Below are 21,521 nucleotides of genomic sequence, written 5' to 3' on the forward strand. Positions count from 1 at the left end.
CTCCAGGCAGCAAAAACAGAAATGTTTTATTAGAAACAAGCTTTTAAGTATATCATTTGAATAATGAGAAATAAATTGTATACAGACAGACATAAGTGTAGAAAACCATGGCAGTGACAGGCAATACAGAATAAATTCTCATTGTTAGGACTATGCTGCAGTTGATGTTTTGGATGTAAATTAAAAGCACTTTTAAGAAACAGGTTAAAATACTAAAATGCATTTACAAATGATAACTTGGCTTTCAGAAGAGAAACGCATGGTGAAGAACCACTTAGCCCAATTTAGGAATGCCAGCTATTGATATCGTCTTTCAGGTAAATTTGTGGATGTGTTTTAACTGCGTTTCTCATAGATCTTTCTAATTAATGGAAACTGAGAAAAGTTCACATCAAAAACAGCTAAATATAGCTGGGATGTGGTTGGGAAAGGTTGGTAGCTCAGCTGCAACGAACTGATGTATTTTCTGATTTATCTGATAACCCCTGAGTAGCACTTTGCATGTAATTTGGAAACAGATATTTTACATTTGAAATACTAAATTAGGATTTATGAAAACACTTTTGCTTAAAAAAGTGAAGTCTTCATTGCAAAATCCATGCCAAATATCAGATTTCTGTAACAAAGAGAAAATAAATTATATAATTTTAATAACAAAAGGTTGCTTTCCAAAGCCATGTTTACAATTTAAAATTGGATGTTGTTACTGATTGTATAATGGTAGTGTTTAGAGATCCAGGTGAAGGAAGGGCAAGTACTGTGGCGAATGCTGTAGTCATCTTAGTATAAAAGGAAATTGGGGTACCCTTAATACTGCTGAAATGTTGTTACTTTTTAAAGAGGTAGTACATCATAAAATATGTACAGAAAGAATTAAAGTGAGCTGGTATATGTAGACTTTTGTCTCATTTGTGGGTATATGATTTCACAATGTTAACATTCTTTTAAACAGTGGGTTTGATTTTGCTTGCCATGCTGGATATTTGATAACTGATCCAAACAGTCAATAGCTTCAACTTGCTAGTTATTAATGCAGAGATAGATGTGGATTCTTACCTCCAGAAAAAAATACACAAGTCTCTCTACATTCTTCCTCACTCTCAAAGCGATTTGCATTTCCGTCACAGCCACCATACCAAAACTGAGCACAGGCATTGGCTTGTTTATCATAGTACCATTTTATGATATAAACGCGGCATGACCCTTGATCCAGTCTTAACTTGCATCGGGGGTCTGGGATGTTTTCTTAAAAGAAAAGAAAAAAGAACCAATGCCATATGTAAAAATCAATTGTATTGCATAGGTTTTTAGCATTTAAACTCTGATTTTTTTCTTCTGCTAATGTTATACAGCAGTTTGAGATTCACTTTATGTTTCTAAAGATGTTAGAATTGAACACAAGTTAAAAGTACATCTTAGTAGCTCGCAAGGTAAAATGGTCCTTTATTGGTATAGTTCTAGTAGCTTCAGAAATAATAGTATTCTGGCTCCATATAGAAGAGGTGCAAGCAATCTGATAACTTTGAAATCTAATTATCTGCATTCAGTCTTGTGAGCAACCAAAAACTGTAAGCTAAAGAACTGTAAGTTAGTTGCACCTGCTATTTTCATATAGCTCAAGTATGGCCATCATCCTCCTGCAGTACATTGCTTCAGTTTTGATATTAGTTTTCTTTGTGGTTTCCATGTGCTTTCTCTTTGGCAGCAGAGGCATTAGAATGGTGATAAGAATATAGAACTTCACTCTCTTTTTGTAGGACGTGTGCTACTTATGTAATAAAATGGTAGTAATTATGTACCTACTAGTTAAATTTGAATGTGAAGGTTGATGGTCTAATGATTATTACTTCCTACAGACATGCACTAAAGGACAATGGTATGTTAAGCTAGTATCGTTTATTTTAGTAATACCAAAAGATATTTTCCCTTCAAGTTTTATATTGTGACATTGATTGATATTCTACAATAGCATTGACAACAACTTACAAAACTTACAAAAATAAAATATCTAGTTATTGCGAGAGGCAGAATATTAGGCCTCTGGCATAGTCATGCCAATGTTTCCAGGAAAGATGCCCTCTTCTCTTGCTCCCATCATAATATACTATTATTAGAACTCAAAAGCATGAATTCCCTAAATGGTGGAAAGAATACTTTCAGACATTTTATATGAAAAGAAGCACTCCTTTGAGCAGTCAGCTAATTACTATACTTTTCTCCAAATGAATAAACGTCATTTTTCCTATTTCTCTTCTGAAGGAGAAATCTTTTTTTTTTTTTTGTCTGATTCTGAAATCATTCTTTATCTTCTCTCTGTTTAATGAAGCTTCCCATCTCCATAGATTGACCATTCCTGGCTTTCCAGTGAATCCTGGAGAAGCTTGTTGGCTAGCCTCAGCTGGCACTATGTTGCTTTTTTTGGTGCCAGTTATGAGCTCTGTCTCAGGTTATATTTGACCTTACTTGTTCTGTAAGCAGGGCAGTGGGATTTGGAATTTTGGGGAGAAAAGAACTGCAACTAGATCCGCTGTAAAATCCTGAAATGGCTTATTTTCCACAACATGGACTCACAAAATCTTCAGAGAGTATGTAGGCTCAACAGAGTGACTCTGATTTGAAATCTTACTGAAAGTTAGCAGCAAGATAAGAGGAAACAAAATGAAAAATTAGTTATGATATATAACCTGGCCTTGATGTGAGCACTGCAGTTGAAAGAGATGGTGTCAGCACTTTATCTGATGGTGGTTTAGATGGGAATGATGATACTGCAGCTGCACATGAAAAGAAACAGAAGACATTGATTGCTGATCAGCCAAAAATACCTAGGAGGTGAAGAAATGAATGATGATAAAAATACCTTTGGTGTCCGCTGATTGCAAGAATGCCTGTTCCTCCTCCTCTTGTTCTTCTTCATACGCTTCATAAACAGCCCTGGGAGGTAGTTTCGTCTGAAATGAGCATTTGATTTTCTTTGCTTTTCAGATATTGTAAAGTGTCGCAAAATGAATTAGCTCTTCACCACTTAGAGGTTCTCTAATGTTTTTCCTTCCCATTTACCCTGACCTCTGTGTTAAGGGTCGGGACTTTAACCAGGCTGGTATACCAGGAGGATTGGCAATCCTAAACCTGGGATTTTTTTTCTGAGTTGACTTTTACAGTATTTTATTCTATAAACTGAAAAATGTAGACTACAGTTGAGTTTAAAACTATTTTAGAGTTAATTATTACAGTATAATTACACTTTAACAATGTTATGTTTCACATTGTGGCACAAATATTACTCTATTAAATTAAATGCAGTAGTAGTAATCCTTGTAACAGCATCAGGAATGAATTATAATCATTAGATAACTGCCTGCACACAACTCTTATTCAGAATTATCAGCTCAAGTATACCAAGTTAAAGTAGCTCTTTTAGTACCTGACCTGTAGAAAAGTAGGGGAGAAGTTACATATTACATCGGGCAACAGGGAAGAAAATACAGGTAAAGCTCATTAAAGCTTGCTGAATTTTCATACCGGAACTAATGGTTGAGGAAGACTGCCGAGACTTAGAGGACTTTCTACTGTAGATACTCCAGATCTCTCTGCTGAAAGTGATTCTCCATTAATGTTGTTGTTCTGAAGTAAGTAATGTGAAAATTTTGAAGACGTTGAATGGCTAGATGGTCCACTTAGGCTTACACCATTTCCATTACGATTGTATATTAAGGCACCATGTTCATCTTCACAAAATTGGTTGACTAATTTAGACTCCAGAGCTGTTAAAAAAAAAAAAAAAAAAAGACTTAAAAAAACAATCTTACTTGAAAGTTCAGTGGATTTTTTTGAATTTGGATTATTTGTACACATAAATAAGACACATATAATTCAATACGTATATAGATTATTTATACACATCTAAGATGTGCAGAAATAATTCCAGCAATTTCAGGCTTTCTGGACTATAGTTTTTATCTATCACATACTTGCCAGCCCATAAGACCTGTCTATGGTACAAAATATAGGGTACTCATTGGAGGGTGTTCATCTGAGTTTCCATATATCTCCAAAGCGTATCAATCAGTAGTTGGTATTAGGAAAATAATTGTTTGCCTTACTCATGTGAATAATTGAGTGAAAATGGGTTATTTCCCAGTGGAAGTGAGTAAGTAGATTTTATCTCAGTGGGTTAGATTCTAGCTTTCTAGTCCATCAGTTTTACAGCGGCACGAGCACTTACTCAGCTAGAAAGCTAGTTTAAATGACTGTGTGCAAATTCCTAGCTTGTAGTGACATTCCCCATTGGTGTGGTGTTTCATTGGCCTATACCATGAAACACCTTCTCCTTAAAAGAACAGAATCTGTACTTTCAGGGTCCTGTTACTTCACACCTCTTAACTAATCCTCATCACCATCAAAACCCTATTTCCACAAAGATGATGCATCTTTTTCTCTGTTCCGAGTAGCACCAGATACAATGCAGAATTCAGCCAAGATCTCTTCCCATCCTGTGAAAAGCAAGCCATTCTTAGATGGGGTGAGTTCATCTGGCTGTGTAGAGCTTAGGAATATTTACAGAATAAAGCTGTGATGAACACACCTGGAAGGGTATTAAAGTCATCGATGAGATACATGTGTTCTCTGTCTGGATCTGAAGCAATCAGATTTAGTTCACGCATGAATTCAGCCTGTGTTGGATCTGAAGTATTTACAATTCCTATTGCATACATTTCGATGTTTGCTGCATGAGCCTCTCGAACCACAATATCTAGTTTTACAGCTTCTCTCTTGTCTGCTTGGCCATCTGTTAGCACAATAGCTACTTTTCGCACACCTGCTCGAGCACCAAAAAATCCTTCCTGGGTTGCTTTACGGATAGCAGTTCCTGTGTAAGTGCCTTCTCCCATGTATTGCATTTTTCTAATGGCTTGTTTCACATCCTGTTGAGTTGTATACTTGTTCAGACCAAATTCTAGACGAACTTCTAAACTGTATAGTACAAGGCCAATCCTGGTAGCGTTTCTGCCTACAGTTACTCTGTCTACTAAAGCGGTAACAAAGTCTTTGATAATCTCAAAATTTTCTGGTCCCACACTCTCAGAACTGTCAATCACAAATACAAGCTCCATAGGAATTTCCTTACATTTAATTCCACAACCTGCAAAGGAAAAATAAAAAACAGATCACGATGACCTACTTGGTATCCTTTTGGAAAGGAGAGGAATGTAAATGTAAATGGAGGAAAATTGAATCTGGAATTAAAGGTTTCCTGAAAACTTACCACATATCTCTTTAATTAATTTAATTATATCTTCTCTCTAGATAAGAAGAAATTGAAATTTCAAAATATTTCACAATTTTTCTCTTTCAGATGATGTATAACATTGATGCTGCCAAAGATTTCATTTATAATGAATATCTGCAACCTACAGGGACTTAAAAAGAACCTTAGTGTTTAACTTTCAATCCTGACCCTGCAAGCCTAAAATCACACCTACATTTTACAGTGAGCTCTTTGATAGGGTGTATAAGAGCCAGTAACTTGACAAAAAGGCAACACCTCTTTCGGAAACAATTGACTACTGTTATTGTAAAGAATATTTTGCACTGATTTGGTTTTCATTAAACTTTAAGTCAAAACCCATTCATATTTCAGCGTTTAAATAACATGAATTTCCCTTTGCATTTAGGCAACTGCATAGGGAATGGTGCAACAGACCCAAGTTCAGGAAGCGTATTGCTCATAGTGAGTGGCATATGAAGAGGAGGGCCAAGACAGAGTGGAATTTGGATTTGTGAATCCTAGTGTACCTGTCTCTTATATTGCCCAGCTTTTGGCAGCAAAAAAAGAGTTGCTGCCTTCACAGCTCTCTGCTCAGAGAAGGGATGCTCTGATGACCCGCAGAAACCAAAGTGTTCCTCGTTACTAGACCAAACGTTTGTTACATAAGTGCATGACAGGACTCATTTGGCACTGAGTTAGTCTTTCACATACAACCTTTTGCCACTGCTGCTCAGCTTCCACCATAAACCTCAACAGTATTTACACAGTCACAGACGTGCTTTACTGAATTAGGATCTAGTGCAGTTTAGGCTTAGCAGAAGTGTAATTAGGTCCATAGACCTAAGACCATGACGAGTTTGAAGATTGTTGCTCTTTAGACTCTAAAGTACCTTTAAAAAAAACTTTCCTGTGATAGCTATGCACCCAGGTCCTTTAATCACAAAAGAATAAGTAGAAGAAAAATATGTAAAATCATCAGGAATTTCAAATTCCATTTCAGCATAAAGTAAATGAGAAAGAGTCAGAAGCCCTTGAGCGGTTTCTTTCTGTACTACTGCTTCTTTCTGTACTATTACTGAGACCACTTCTAATCTGAAAACTCTTTCTATAATAATTTACATATGATACATTTCAACTGATAATATCTTGCATTGTGCTTATATGTTGCTTTAATAGGATTTATAATAGGATTTGCTTACTGTTAGGCCTTGCTCTCCCTTTGGTCCGGTTTTGCCCTGCAACAGTGATCATTAATTTAGCTATTGCAATTAGTAACATTGTAATTCAGAATGTGACTTCATAGATACCATTATTTTAATAATATTTAGCAAATAAGAACTTTTGCTATGAAATGTAGTGTTCTTGTGCATACAGTAGCTACAGCTTCCTAAGGTGATGAGGTTTCTATGGGAATTGGATGACTTCAGGTCTCCCACTCGTCATGGTTTTCAGTCTGTGTTAGAAAGGGAGAATCTGTGCAAGACTTTCCCATATAGCATGCTATGTTCATTTCCTTTCTCAGGAGACCATATACCTACCTGAGACCCTAGAAGCATCAGAATTCCACTTCATCAGATGTAATAGAGCCAGGGTAGAGATAAGGACTGCAATGTTGTCTATGTATCCGTACTTAGTTGTATGCAAATGTCAGAGGAGAAGGGCACCACGGTTTCCTATCCAGCTTTTTTGAACCTGCACATCAGCAGATGTTCCCATTTTGCCTCTGCTCATCAGTTCATTAGCTTTGAGAAGTCTGATCTACAGTTATTTGGTAGCTATAGTTAGAATTTGCATAGTTTAGAATTGCATCATTTTGTCTTCTTAAAAATGGTGATTGGTTTTCACTAAGAAATTGGGGAACTCAGCATGGAAATGTCTTCTTTATACTTTTGGAGCTTTTCATAGTTTCAGTTTCTTAAGCATTTCCTAAGCATAGTAGTCAAATAGCAAAAATACCACACTTTATTGTTAAGTAGTTTAAAAAAAACAGACACGATAAACGTGAGTTACTCACAGGTTCTCCAGATAAACCAGGGTCACCCAAGTTGCCTTTTTCTCCTTTTTTCCCCTTTTCACCTGTAGCGCCTCGATCTCCCTTTAAAACCGTGTTGGTAATCAGAAAGTGTAAGTCAGTTAACTTTCATATTTCTCTCTAGCTGCCTTTGTTAAATTCACCTTCAGCTTTTGTCAAAACTTAGAAACATTTGTTTAGAGACCATTTAAATCAATTGATGTTTGTGAATTTCATGAATAACTGGTACTACTGATTAAGACAGAAAAAAATGGCTGAAGCAGTTTGAACAATGAACCATCTCAAGCAAGTTCATGCAGAAAGAGGGGTTTCATGAGGTAATTGGGTGATGGAAATGAGTATCCGTTTCTGAGAAAAAATAAGATAACAATAGGGAAACTGAGAAGAAAGGCAAGGACGTAGTCAGAATGAATGATGAGAATATCACTTGGAGAAACTTTTTGGCCCAGAAAAGGTGTTTGGAATAGCAAAGAAAAGAAATCTTCTGGTTTGAATTCTACTAAGCTAAGGAAATAGGCTCTTGTACGTTTTTTGTGAGTTGATGTGGTCATACCCAAAAACTGATTTCAACAGGCATTTCTTTTTCTTTTAACACTAATGTATTCCCCAAATTTTGCATAACTGTGTAGGTAAAAGAGAGGCAACAATATTAGATCTAATATCTATATTTCTTTTTATTGCTGTAGATGATGAGCCTGATATGATATTAAAGCATGCAACACTGAAAATGATGCTACTCTACAATATTAAATGGATCATGCAAATGGTTTGGGTTTTCCTAAAATACCATGAACCGTAATAGCCCTATCCATTCCCTATGAACAGAATTCCCGTGTCTTCAAAGAGAACTGACTGCAATGAGCATCCTCAGTATGTTGACTGGGGCTCCACACATTATCTCTGATTTAGATATCATACCTTCTGTCCCAAAAGTCCTTCTCCAGGGGGCCCTCGGGGTCCTGGCATTCCTTGAATTCCTTGTTCCCCCTAATGATAATCCAGGTAGTGATATTAACCCTTGGTAGTCAGTTATTATGCATTAATTTTAAATGTTCAAAGGGAAAGTGTTTCAAACTACATTTTAGCAAGTGTATTGATATGTTTGAGACAATGTAACAGCTAGCTTTTACAATCTTTCTCAAGTACTTCATTAGTATGTCTGCTATAAAGATATATAACATTTGAAAAACCACATGGTCATTGTCTGTTCCACTTGTGCTCTCTCTCTCCCATCCCTTTTTATTCTTTCCTGTTCTTCCATTCTTATTGCTGTCTTTTTAGTCTGTCTCTTCTGATATATGCTTACATAAAAGTGCAAAATTCACAGGTGAAAAGGAACATTACATACATATTCAGGAAGGGGAATCTTTCTCAAACAGAGTTGGTAATTCACATAACTAGTTCAGACCGCCTCCATGGGCATGACAAGTGAGGCAGAGAGAAAGATGTTTTTCATTTTTGTCCATTTTGTAAAGCTATCTCCGTAACAAAAGATGCTCCTGCTCCCCCCTCCCTCAGAACACACACACCCTTAGGCTTCTTTACAACAGTAGAGACAGAACTTGTAGAATTTGTATATGTTCATGTTATCCTTTTCATTTTTAACCGCAGGCTCTCTGTCATATAAGAAAATCAAATAATGTGAAACCTTGGCTAATTCTTTAACACTGTGATGGTCAGATTGACCACTGAGCACAGGTTAAGTATTGAAGACACTGAGTCTTTTTACCTTAGTTCCCTGAATACCTTCACCAGGAGGTCCCAAAGATCCAGGTGGCCCAGGGCGTCCCATAGTTCCCTAGGGAGAAACCCCATATATATTATATACAATACTCATAATAAAAATACATAACAAATTGTTTTGCCACCATGCAATTTTCTGTCACTCTTCTACCACATTGATATCCTTCTAGAAGTAGTGAAAATAAGATTGTTCTATCTGACAAAGAGTTTTTTTAAGCCTTTATCAGATTATTTACATTCAGTTTATACTTCAGATGAGTCACTGAAGGCTTAATTGTCATTGAACATGAATCACCTTGCTGATAGAGATGAGCACTGCACTGAACGATGGATTGTATTGGTGGGACGTTGTGGACTGAATTATGATTTGAGAGTGGATTATTATTTCTTAAATGATACGTCATCTTTCATCACCACTAAGCTTCACAGTGAGACCTATGCATTAATATGGCATTGCAAATTAGCAGGATATGTTGCTTAGTTATAAGCTTATTTTAAAAGGACATTTAAAAGAAAATGTTCCGGTTTCATGTTATTCATAGGAAAATAACTCAAACTCACACAGTTCAATATTAATGTTATACCTAAATTGCCATTCCAGTATCCCTGCATGAAATTCTTGATTTCCTCATTTATAAGAATCTTATGTACATGCCAGATTCGGAGGCAAGCACAGCCTGGGACACTGCTTAGCCATTGACCTAGCTTTCATATCAACAAGAACTGAATTTCTGGGACCAACAAGCCACGCTGTGCAGTTAATACAATATTATGTTGCAAAATTTGACTTTGTTTAGTTATTTGACATTTACATTCTAAAATAGTTCTCTTGTTTTAACAGGCTTCTAAAGCTGAGCTGTGGGAGGTAAGAGTTTCTATTCTCAGAGCTTTTTATAGTGAAAAATTGCTTTATATATTTATAATTATTTTCAGGCATTGTCGTAATGTATATTATGATTATATAAATATTCAAAAATCGCTGTATTCCTTAGCTGTCTTATCTGTGGTATTAGCTGTTTCTACTGAAAGGAAAAGATAAAAAACATTCAGATGTGTATGCGTAACTACATATTTATAAACAATACTTTTTTTGCTTTTTTAGAAAATAGACAAAGGGAGACATAATTGTTTAAATGGCTTACTTTTGGTCCTGGCAGGCCTTCTCCTGGGGGACCTGGAAGACCAATTGGTCCTCTACTACCTGGATCACCCTGGAAGTTAATACTTTAAAAATAAGTAGTGAATACCAAAGTTTAATTTGTCTCTAGAATTCCTAGCATCTCTTGTACTCAGATGGGACAAAGAGACAGGAGAATCACTGAAGAGCATAGCACAAGTCCAAACAATTCTACACCATGATTACTGCTGGTCAGACAAGACAAACGTTGGGGAGAATGGTCTGAACATACCCAAGACTGAGCTTGAACAATCAGTTATAATCAGCAATAATGACATAGGAGTTACAATTCCTTTATCATAAAATGATCTCCAGTTCCCCAAAGCCAACAAAAGTCTCTTACTTGCTGCCTGTCAGAGTTGAGTCAGTCTATATGTTCACATTGTCATTGTTCAATACTGTATGTTTCCTATCAGTGCCTTAGGACTGCCAGGAGTTTGATGAGAGCAGAGAAAAGATGCATGTCCTTTTAAGAGACATTAAACATGCCTAAATAGCTCCAGTCAATCCATCAAATAGCTCCAGTCAATATATTTACTGTATAAATCTAGTAATGTAGTAAACATTAGCAATCGGCATCAAGATCAGTTCTGAAGTGAAGCTTGAAGATCTTCTATGGGACCTACCTTTTATAAACTGATGAGTAAATCAAAGCTAGTGTGACCCAGGAGTAGGAATTACATCTGTGTGTACTAGAGTATACACATGCATTTATTTTTCTAGATTTAAGGTCTGTACCTTAGGTCCTGGTAGTCCAACTCCATCAGGGCCTTGTTCACCAGGAATCCCAGGAAGGCCTGGCAAGCCCTGAAATTAAATGAGCAGATAGACTATTAATTTAGCTTAAGGCTATGTTGACTACATGCATCTGTAAACATTAATATGGCTAGTATCTTGAATACATTCTCTGTTAGTGGGATCATGGTGCACTGTAATTGGTTAAATTTTACTCTCTGGTTAACCAGAGCTGATGTGATTGGCACTTGCATGTGTGTTGCATGTCATGCAAGAGACTTGCCTGTGTGTTCCAAGCCAGAGGAGTCTGATGTAGAGAGCCAGGTGCAAAAAGAAGCATTATAAATACTTCATATTCCAGTTTCCATTTTGACATTCATTAATTTTTATTCATCAGTGTGATAACTGCATGTACAACTATAGTTATCTTTAGCACAGATAAATGCTAATGTCTCACCAAACTTGCCTGACTCTACTCAGCAATGTTCCTGGGACTCTGACACCCCACTAGCATGTAAGTGACAGGGTTGGTGGAGCACCCTGTTGAGCAGACTAGATACGTGAGGTCAGACTGGGTGTGCTGCATACATGTGCAAGGAAGGGAGAGGAATAGATTGCCTTTTCTCTTTGTATCCTTTTTCCCGGGTCTGGGTATATCTGCCAGTACAAGCTTGTATAAAGGGTTGTAAAGTAGATGGATGAATTCTTTGTACCACCCTCAACAGCCAGATGGGCAAAACGAAGGACTGTTTGCTCTTCTTTTAGTGTTTTTGGGAGACAGTGTTGCCATGAGTTCATACCCATGTATATGGACGCAGCTGTTTAGCTAGGTTATATCCTCCTGTGTGGGGTTAAAATTCTATATGCCTGGGCAGATGGCAGTATCCTACATGAAGATATTGAGGGAACTGACTGAAACATCAATGATACTATAAAAAAAATTCCCCACTTGGAACATGTTACATTGTGTAATCAAGAGAAATGGGGGATGTGGAAGTTCTTGGAATGTCTCAGAGGGAAATTTCTCTTCCTTTCCATGGTATAACACGCTTCCATAGCTGAGGAATGGATGCCAGTTACTTCAGTGTAGCATGCATTTGTTCCCAATTGACATATATAAAACTTATCTATAAACTTACAGTCGGACCTGGATAACCATCCCCTTTTGGCCCAAAGGGTCCGGGGGGTCCTGGAAGGCCGCGATCACCCTGATGAAGGAAGAAAAAATAGCTGAGGTGAATTCCAGTACAATTGCTGGCAAGAAGTTTACATGAAAGTGAAATTTCTTTGGGAAACAAGTACTGTAAGTTGATTTTGTTTATCTGTCTATCTCCTTATATATTTTACGGTGTGAATAACTATCGTAGATTATTAATCCTGGACTAAAACTGGGATATTGAATAGCTGAGGATTTACAGGACCTTTCACTTCTAAGACACTAATTTGAATCTTTTTTTAGGAGCTTTGTCTATTGTCATTTCTGGCCTATATATAAGAGAGGATTACTTCAGTCCCGTTCCCCATATTTTTATCATGATTGTTACCACTCCAGCTTTTGAGGGATGTACCCATCTTGACAGACAGCCAAAAGACTAGCATAGAGACTGAGTTACTTAGTAGCTGTTTTAGGTAATGCTCGTAATTGAAGATAGATAAACTGCAACAGAGCATTGGAAAAACTCTGCGTTGCTTCTGCACATGCTATTTGTGCTATGTAGTGAGACAGAGGACTTAAGGCTGTGGACCCCCGTGGTTTGTGTGGCCAATTAAAAAGTGATGTTTTCTGTCACAAGGTTCCTCTCTGGTTTTGTTGTTCCAGGATCGTATTTTCCTATGTGTGCATTGTGAAACCTCTTTGAAGCTATTGTGTATAATAGAAGCCTGTGATTGGAGTGTTGTTTACCATCTGCTTGACAGGTAGGCTGTTGTAAGCACATAAAGCAGGTGCTCTGTCTGTACTTACTCCTCATCACTTAAAAACAATCAATTTCTTCCTGGTTCCTGGCCACATGGAAGTTTTGTAGCTCATGGAGTCTGGAAGATTGACTGCCCATGGTCTCATGGCTCTGCAGATCTTTATACTCTGGCAACATTCTATGACGTGTATTAAGAACAACGGAACACTTTGCCATCCTAAGTGATTTGCTGTTGTTTCATTGAAATCCTGCCTTTTTTATACTTCAATATGAAATCGGTTTACCAATTTAAGAGTTACCTTTGCCCCAGGAAGCCCAAACCCTGGTTCTCCAATTGGCCCAGCAAGACCAGGTAAACCAGTATCACCCTGCATTGAAGAAAATATAAATCTTATTCATGTATTTGTTAAAAACCAAGCAGAGACTGATTTTTAGAGTTTGTTATGTATATTTTTATATATTAAACGTAATAGCTAAAATGCTTCTTTTTGGAAAACATTTAAGATAAACACCAAGAGCAGAAGACGGAAAAGTATCTTGACGTCCAAAGATCTCCAAGAAATTGACAGGTCAGATAGGCCACACCTCAAGTCAGCAATTAAGTAATACCAGGGCATTGTAGTAACTAGCCTGGACACAATCCATAACTCTGTTCATAGGAAAGAAGTTTTAGGTGACCTCATATGGCTGAAATGATTTACACTTTCTACTAATAGCCTAGCCTACTTCAGAGGTTTCACACTGTGTTTATAAATGTTAGGAGTGGGAGTGTGGATGTTACCTTTGGTCCAGGCACAGCTCTTCCGGGAGGGCCTGGCATCCCAAGACGTCCTGGCACACCAGGTTCTCCCTACAATGAAGGAATGAGAGCAAAAACAATGGATTTTTAATTCCAGTGGGCAAGCACATCGTTTAGAGAAGACGTTTATGCTACAATTTATATTTCATTAAAAGTCTATTAGAATTTTTAATATTCTAATAATATTTTATCTTAAATACAATCTAATTATTGCAACTGAAGTGTTAACCACCATAACTCTGATTTATCAATGCAAATGGGATTCTTCTCAGTCACTGAATAAATATATGTTATTAGAAGTCCTTTTCTTAGTGTATTGTCCAGCACTGAAGGCTTTCTGCCCAGCTTCCTAGGTATACTGAAAACATGTGTTTTTCTGTTAGAATAGATTTTAACAAATACTCTTTTCAGTGTACTTTTTAACCTCTTTATATTTTCCCCATTCTTTTGTGTATTAATAGCAAAAGGCTTCATAAGAAATCAGAGGAGGGACCTGGAGTAGCCCTTTTCTCACTTTCAGTAACTATTTGAATAGAAACTTCGAGTCCATTAAAAGAGTATCAGCCATGAGCTGTTGGAAAGGAAAGGAAAGTCTTGTCACGTGTGTATATGCCAGGCACCATGCTGTCTTACCAAATATTTCAGCATAAAAATACAAATATTAGTGTCCCTTAATTTTTTTCCAAGCTGAAGGGAAAGCAATATAGTGAATGTTAAAGATTTTAAAAATGTTTCTAGATGTTTCTATGGTTCTGTGGCTCTTGCTAAGAGAAGCCTTAGCTGAACATATTTTTTGGTAATTATTTTTCAAGAAGCAAGTTCATACCAGGCCAGATGTTTCTGAGATCTAGAGCAAAGCACAACTTTGACTTCAGGAGGCTATTTTACACACATAATAGGTTAATAAACATACTTTAGCTCCTGCCGGCCCAGGCACTCCTGTTGGTCCTGTTAATCCACGTATTCCTCTCTGACCTGGATCTCCCTACCAAAACAGAGAAGACGTGTCACGCGCTTAGCAAAACGTTTAAAATGTCTTACCTGAAATTAATGGTAAATTTCAGTGAAATTCTGTCTTGCAGCTGGTGCAAGTGAGCTGTTCCCATTGCCTTCATTGGGTAAATCAATTAATTCTGGTCAGTACTTGTCCAGTTTTGAATTTATACACTTAAAATGAGATAAGTCAGCTGAAATTCAATTAAGTGATTTACCAGTGACTATTATGAAAAAAAATAGGACTCAAAAGGAGTTGATTGCTTCCTTGCGGCTAAAGAATCAAGTTAAGTAGTTACATGAAAAAGATATTATTTAAGAGAAATAATCCAAAAAAAGGATACTTCACTCAAAGGTAATCTTTTGTATTCAAAAACAAATATATTAGAAACTTATCTTAGGGTCAATCAGCTGACAACAATACCCTCCTCTGATTGATCAGCTTAGACTTCCATGCAGAAAAAGCTAAGAATAGATAGTGTAAAGTTTGTAAAGGGATAGCTGCTAATTAAGCACATTATTGGGCTGTAATCATTACAACAAAAATGAAATAGATATGAGTCCAGAATCACTCTGCAGAAGTTCTAATAGAGTAATTCTTTTATTACTGCAACATGTCATCTGCATGTATTCTCTACCAAGGTCATGTGGAAACAGATGGATGCCTTGATTTTCCTTCCTTCACTGTTTTTTTAGCTGCTCAGCTTCTTGCAGTTGTGTGACTTAATCTCTTTATTTCTCTTCTATTGTGACATTTAATCGCTTTATAATGGCTTGGACAATGGCTCCAGCAACTTCCAGCATCTTTATTTCACAGGATAAAGAGGGTGACATGAGGAAACAGAATTACTTCATCTTCTGTGAGGCCCAATACAAGAGCCAGAACTCTGAATATTGACCCAGTTATTCCTACTCAGAGAAGCAGCAGTCCCAGTGAAAATCAGTAACTCTCTGTGGATCTCTGGAACAAGACACTGTTACAGGTACTGGGAATTCTGAGTCACTGAATTGCTGTGCTGTCCATTTCTAGAATTTCTGTGAAAAAGATGTCCTGGATGATCTTTTATTAGCCTCACTATTAAAAAAAGTTATTGTTGTTGGTTTAGGCTAAGACTGAAACAAACTGCAATTAGCCACTTTTAGAAGTACTCATTAACCTGTTCCTTGAAGTCTATTTTTTCATTATTTATATTCCACCAAAAAAGGGAAGAACCTGACAAACCTATTTCTGGAGCATTACAATTTTGAATTTCACCTTTAGTAAGAAATTCTCACCTTCTCCCCCTGTACTCCAACCCCTGGAGCACCTTCAGGACCTCTAAGACCAGGTAGTCCTGGTTCGCCCTGTAATGGAAAAGTTAAAGCAGCGCTTCAAAGAGCTTTACGGACATCACGCAAGATAAACTCTGCGTTCACTTGAATAAGCTCATTAAAATCACAGACCTTTTTAAGTTAATGGCAAAACTCCCATTGACTTTAGAGGGCCTAGGATTTTCTTTCAATATTCAGAAGCAACCACTGTAAACTTGGGGTGGAAAGCATGAAGTAGCATGTTTCCTAAGTGCTAGCTGAACACTTTGAGTATATAATCTTTAAATACAGGGGGTTTCTGATTCTAGGAGATTACCAAGATTAGAAGGCTACAAAAAATTGCCTGTAGCCGTTTTAGCGATCGTCCTTCTGAGTTACCGGGAATCTAGGGGATTAAAAAAACCAACAACAACTGTGAACAGGATAATAGACAGCCACCCTCCTAAAAAGAAAAGACTCCTGAAAAGAGAAAATTTTTAACTATGCTACTTTTCCCCTTGTCCATGAAAATCCTCTCTTCTGGGTTTAGAGTCAGCACAGGGTGAGCAGTAGGAATGCTTGGAGAGGAGGAGGCAGGCTGCAGACAGAAAGGAACAAACCTTTTGTCCAGGAGCTCCATCTTCTCCAGGAAGACCAGGCAGACCTGCCAGTCCTGAAGGGCCTGGCTCACCCTAACATCAATAAAAAGTAAGTCCTTCTATTAAATGCAGACTTGATACTCTTCTTTCTTTGAATCAAGGAAATCTATTTTTAAAAGGCTGCTAAAATGTATATGTATATTTATGGCAAAAATTTATGCATATGAGCCCAAATCTTGCAGTTTTTTCATAGTGACAATTCCCATGTATCACAGAAAGGGAAAGAAAGATGACCTGGAAACATCCCACTCTCCAGTTTTTGGAATTGTGCGTTTTATCTATGCAATTAATATTATTAGCTATTAATTCTCCAGCTCATTCTTAAAAAATAATATTGCCATCATTTCATCAAATGGCAGCATTTAAAATACGTACAAGATATGGCTGACCATGACATGATGATTCACAATTTGTTGGTGAAAATCAGAGTAAAGCCACTAATGGCAGTGGAATTCAGCTCAACTTATTTACATAAGGTTCAAGACCCTGATTTGGTTTGAGATGAAATGGGATCGTTTGGGCTCCAATAGATTCACTCAGCAGTTTTGTGGAATTAAATAAAGAAACTAAATAATTTCTTTCTTCTTTCAATCCCCCCTCTCACATCCCTAGATAACAAAAAAAGAGCAAAAACTTGTACAGCCCTGTGCCTTTCCACTATCAGGGAAGTGCTTTTCCATCTTTTCCCATATTTTATGTTAATCTGGCTCTTAACGACATACAGACTGTTTAATATTTCAGTGCCTTTAGTACAAAAATAATCTGGTTACAGCTTCCTGTTTACTCCAAGGAAGCGTGCTTTATATTTAGTAGCACAGCTTGTTTAACATACAAAGTTATAAGGGTGTAGCTGTGGCTCTGTTTATACGCTGTCCTTCTATGCAAAAAAAGGAAGGAGGAGCACAGTCACCACTTTTCAGTGTTTTTTTTTCTACCAGCTCTGGTTATAGCTTAGTTTATGCCGGGGCCTGCCACTTCTGACAGCTGTTTAATATTCTGGGTGGTTGTGTGGGCAGACTTGTAGAGGAGCCACTTGCAGCACTGACCTGAGCGTGGGCCAGCCATATCGAAAGATTCTATCATGGTAATCTTCCTGCCTTTGTATGGAGCCTGGTGTATTTTAAATGATTCCATTTCTGGAGGTTATTGAAAGTCCATGTTGAAATTTTTGAAGAGCAAGAACCTAAAGTCTATTTCTAAACCTATTCTAAGTGCCTACAGAAAGGCCATTCAATAAGCAAATCTCAAGTCCAAATACAAAAATAAAAAAGTTCCTCTATTAACAATGTACCTTAGAACCAGGTTCTCCAATACCTCTTTCTCCTGGCACTCCAGTCTCTCCTGGCAAGCCTTGTTCGCCCTTAAGTAGAAATTTTTTTTAAGAGCTTTATCATCGGAAAGATGTAAAAGCATATTGGTTGCTTACATTTAAAGAAAGATTATTTAGTGTGATATTGTGTTTAATATGATGCGTTAAACCCTTGTAACAAAGGTTGAGAATCTCCGGGTCCCTCCCTAAGCATATTTTGAGCTATCACCAGAAAGCTGTTGGTGGAAATGACTAATGCTGTAAATCTCCAATTAATATATCCCCATGAATATTTTCCACCAAAGTAGCTGGCATTGCAGCAGCACATCTAACATCTACATTCAGTTTACCCTTCTCTTTCTTTGTGCCAGGATCCTTAATCCACTTACACCTCTAGCTCCCTTTACTGTTCTTTAGTAACCTTCAGGCATTCATTTATCTGACACCTCTTTCAGAAAATCACTTTAAATCTCCATTCCAAACACTTGAAGCGTGACCTCTTTCATTAACAGTTATGGCTTGTGCAAGCCAGTCAAGGATAAATTATTCTGGCAGTTTTCCTTTGGCAAAGGTAATCTTAGTTAATACCTTGGACCGTTGTTAACTGTGAGATACACTAAATACACAAAATCAGATGAGACAACAGGCAGCAGCAGAAGAAAGGCAGCCAATCTGTAAGATACATATGTATTTTTCTGGAATAAAAACAGTGCAGTGATGATAAAAGATGTTCTTGAAATTTTGGTACTCTGCTTTGTCAAGTACAAATACTTTTTGCTAGTGAAATGGAATTGGTTCACTGGACCTGCATCTGATGTGGGGAAGCTGCAAGTCCAAAGCAGACAACCCTCACTATGGAAACATATCAAAGTACTCAGTTCACTGTTTGATATCTAGTACCCCTGAAGGTTCTGTGGTGAGTCCAGCCAAATCCTAAATAGTTGGCTGTGGCATAGGTTTATCAAGGCTTTTCAGTGGAGTAGGATCTTAATAATAGGAGTTTAATAACACTAAAAAAGGAAGTAATTTCCTGCAGTTAAGTCAATATTTAGATTGGTCTTTGGGACTTTAACAAGCATAATCATGAGACAGATCATTTCTTAACCGGGAAACATAACAATAGAAACAGTATGGTAGCTTTTACTTCAGAAAATTCCCTAACCTTTGGTCCGGGTAGTCCCTGTCCTGGTAGCCCCCTAGAACCGGGTGGTCCTTTTGGGCCCTCCACTCCCTGAAACGATTAATTAATGATTAAAATAATATATTCTTCGTTATTACACATTTAACTGTGGAGAAGAGGGGGAAATGAAAACTCTACCTTTTCTCCTTGAATTCCAATGCCAGGTAGTCCAATTGGCCCAGGTAGACCAGGAGGGCCGAATTCACCCTGGTAAACAAAGTACAATTGCTTAGTTGTGTGAAGATACAGAAACAATCTAGGACAGCTCCTGTATTAGTGAATGTTGACTTAACCTCTCTTGAAGTCAGTGGAGCTGACGATCTGACCTTATATCTTTCATTTATGCATTTATTCCCTGCTGGTTGAGTCGTTGCAAACAACTGCTAAACCTTCCTTCCCCCCCCCCCCCCCCCCCCATCTAAACCTTAATTTTCCCACAGAATCGGTTGCTTTTTGTAACATTTTTTACTTTAATATGAAGAGATGTTAGAACAGGTTGAACAGCTTTTGAGCCATAAATCTCTCCACAAAATACCTTATTGTCCAGGGCCTATTGTGGGTGCCTTGCTTCATTACATCTTTTGTAGTCAGCATGCCTTGTAGTATGTAGATTATTGGCACTTGGTTAATCCTCTGGCATATTTACTACTCACCTTTTCACCTTTTATGCTGATGCCTGGAAGTCCACGAGGGCCTTTTGGCCCATCAAAACCACGGTCTCCCTATATGAAAAAATAATACAGGGTTAACTATATAAAAACACGGCTATTCTCTCTAGACAGAGAGAGTCAGACAACTAGACAGACTATTTCATTTGTTGTGAAGAAAACCAAAACCAGAAGAACAAGAAAGCAGTGCCTGGATATATTTTCCAGTATACCAAAGAGGTCTTCTTTTCTAAAATGAGTTTACTCTGCAGTTCGATATTGCTAACACAAGAAAGCTGAACAAGCTTCTTTTTATCTTTCTGCCCACTTCCCCTGAAATCAATGGCAAAACCACAACTGATTTAAATGTCAGCAGAGCTGAATTCTGCTTCGTAGTCTCTTGGGTTAATCTCATTAAAGTATGGCAGTCAGGATGTGGCTGTGACTACGAGTTTTGCCAGAATAAAGCCTGGGCCAAACTATACTGTTGTAAAAGTGTATTTGTAAATGTCATTCTTTCTAAATGTTTCTTCAAAAAAACAGTGGTCTTGGGAAAATGCAAATTACTAATAAGGAAAAAAATATTAGCTTTTCTTGTATTGCTGTTAGCAAAGCTCGTAGAGACAGATAGTTCGCTTGTGCAAATTGTCACAGAGTCACCCAACTCAATAAAGCTGTGCCCTGGATGGGAGTTTTATCTCCCTAGTAACCAATTCCCTCATTTTACCTTTGAGTGAAATACATCATGTGGTTTTCTGTTCAAAGTAGCATTTCTTACTCCTGATGCTGTAAAATACCTGCTTTCCTTTTCCTCTTTACTGACCTTTGAGCTTCTAGCAAAAACCACTGTACTAAAAGAAAGTAACTGTACGACTTGTTTTAACTTAACAAGTCACCTCCTTAAATATATGAGAGCTGACATACTTGGCAGCCATACATAGGATGAGATATACATATAGACTCTGTTGATACATGTTTGGCTTCAGGTCAGATTTGACAGTAAAAAGCAGTGCATATTTTTGCAGAATCAAGTGTTCCAATACTGCTGGCAGCATTCCACTTCAATTAATTTATTTTACCTATCTCAACTGCTCAATAGTTTGAGTTAGATTATATATTCTTCCATATGTGATCCCACTGTACAGTGTTGCTGTGCACTACTTATTAGCTGTCATGTTTCTTCCCATGTGTATTGGGATTTCAGTGGCAATTTAGTTATTTCTGTATGTATTTTCTTCAAATCCTTTGTTTGATTTTTATGGATGAGATCTTTTAAGCAAATAGAAACCATCAACAATGATGTTAGATAACTTACATAATTCGTCCTAAAATATATACTGGATGCTTGAAGTGATCATGTTGCTCACAGCAGTTTAAATTTAAACCCAGATGACTGCAGTATTGTGCTAAGCAAAAATCCTAAGATTTTTAGTAAAGGGATTGTTGGGGACTGCATCTGTGAAGCGATTTTTTATTGCTTTCCCAACCAAGGTTGCCTTCGTGTATACATAAAAATGAATGCACTCATTGCACAGATGTGTAGGAGAGAGGAACTCTTCAGTTCCTTTAATTCTATCCCACAGTAAGCCAGCTCTACATCTGGGGCTGTATGTCTGGAAACGTTTTTAAAGCTCTGTTAAAAAGGAGAAATTCACCACATAACAGCCAGGGTGTGGGTGTTAAGAAGCCTGCTAGGAGGCTTTTGTGCAATTCAGTGATTTTTACTACTTCAGGATCATTTTTTAAATATTAACCACTTACCCAGTGCAGTTCCC

General features: G+C 37.4%; 1 protein-coding gene across 5 annotated transcripts in view; it reads right to left on the reverse strand.

Moving 5' to 3' along the window:
• The window catches only part of LOC104138362 (collagen alpha-1(XXVIII) chain), a 43,510-nt gene continuing 21,989 nt past the window's right edge, over positions 1 to 21,521 (reverse strand). For 2 of the 5 annotated variants that reach the window (XM_009665918.2, XM_068948676.1), the window contains 23 exons: positions 19,753 to 19,821; positions 19,238 to 19,306; positions 19,082 to 19,150; positions 17,902 to 17,970; positions 16,572 to 16,643; positions 15,937 to 16,005; positions 14,582 to 14,653; positions 13,651 to 13,719; positions 13,169 to 13,237; positions 12,093 to 12,161; positions 10,957 to 11,025; positions 10,184 to 10,252; positions 9,028 to 9,096; positions 8,217 to 8,285; positions 7,281 to 7,361; positions 6,466 to 6,501; positions 5,264 to 5,300; positions 4,583 to 5,140; positions 3,520 to 3,761; positions 2,858 to 2,948; positions 2,685 to 2,771; positions 1,057 to 1,245; positions 3 to 616 (listed from right to left, as the gene is read on the reverse strand). In XM_009665918.2, the coding sequence (XP_009664213.1) occupies positions 609 to 616; positions 1,057 to 1,245; positions 2,685 to 2,771; positions 2,858 to 2,948; positions 3,520 to 3,761; positions 4,583 to 5,140; positions 5,264 to 5,300; positions 6,466 to 6,501; positions 7,281 to 7,361; positions 8,217 to 8,285; positions 9,028 to 9,096; positions 10,184 to 10,252; positions 10,957 to 11,025; positions 12,093 to 12,161; positions 13,169 to 13,237; positions 13,651 to 13,719; positions 14,582 to 14,653; positions 15,937 to 16,005; positions 16,572 to 16,643; positions 17,902 to 17,970; positions 19,082 to 19,150; positions 19,238 to 19,306; positions 19,753 to 19,821 (2,301 nt within the window). In that variant the 3' untranslated portion in view covers positions 3 to 608. Of the gene's footprint in view, positions 617 to 1,056; positions 1,246 to 2,684; positions 2,772 to 2,857; positions 2,949 to 3,519; positions 3,762 to 4,582; positions 5,141 to 5,263; positions 5,301 to 6,465; positions 6,502 to 7,280; positions 7,362 to 8,216; positions 8,286 to 9,027; positions 9,097 to 10,183; positions 10,253 to 10,956; positions 11,026 to 12,092; positions 12,162 to 13,168; positions 13,238 to 13,650; positions 13,720 to 14,581; positions 14,654 to 15,936; positions 16,006 to 16,571; positions 16,644 to 17,901; positions 17,971 to 19,081; positions 19,151 to 19,237; positions 19,307 to 19,752; positions 19,822 to 21,521 lie in introns of all 5 variants that reach the window. The other 3 variants (XM_068948675.1, XM_009665930.2, XM_009665938.2) reach the window with 3 other exon arrangements.

Source organism: Struthio camelus, chromosome 6 (genome assembly GCF_040807025.1).
Source record: "Struthio camelus isolate bStrCam1 chromosome 6, bStrCam1.hap1, whole genome shotgun sequence".
NCBI lineage: Eukaryota > Metazoa > Chordata > Aves > Struthioniformes > Struthionidae > Struthio > Struthio camelus.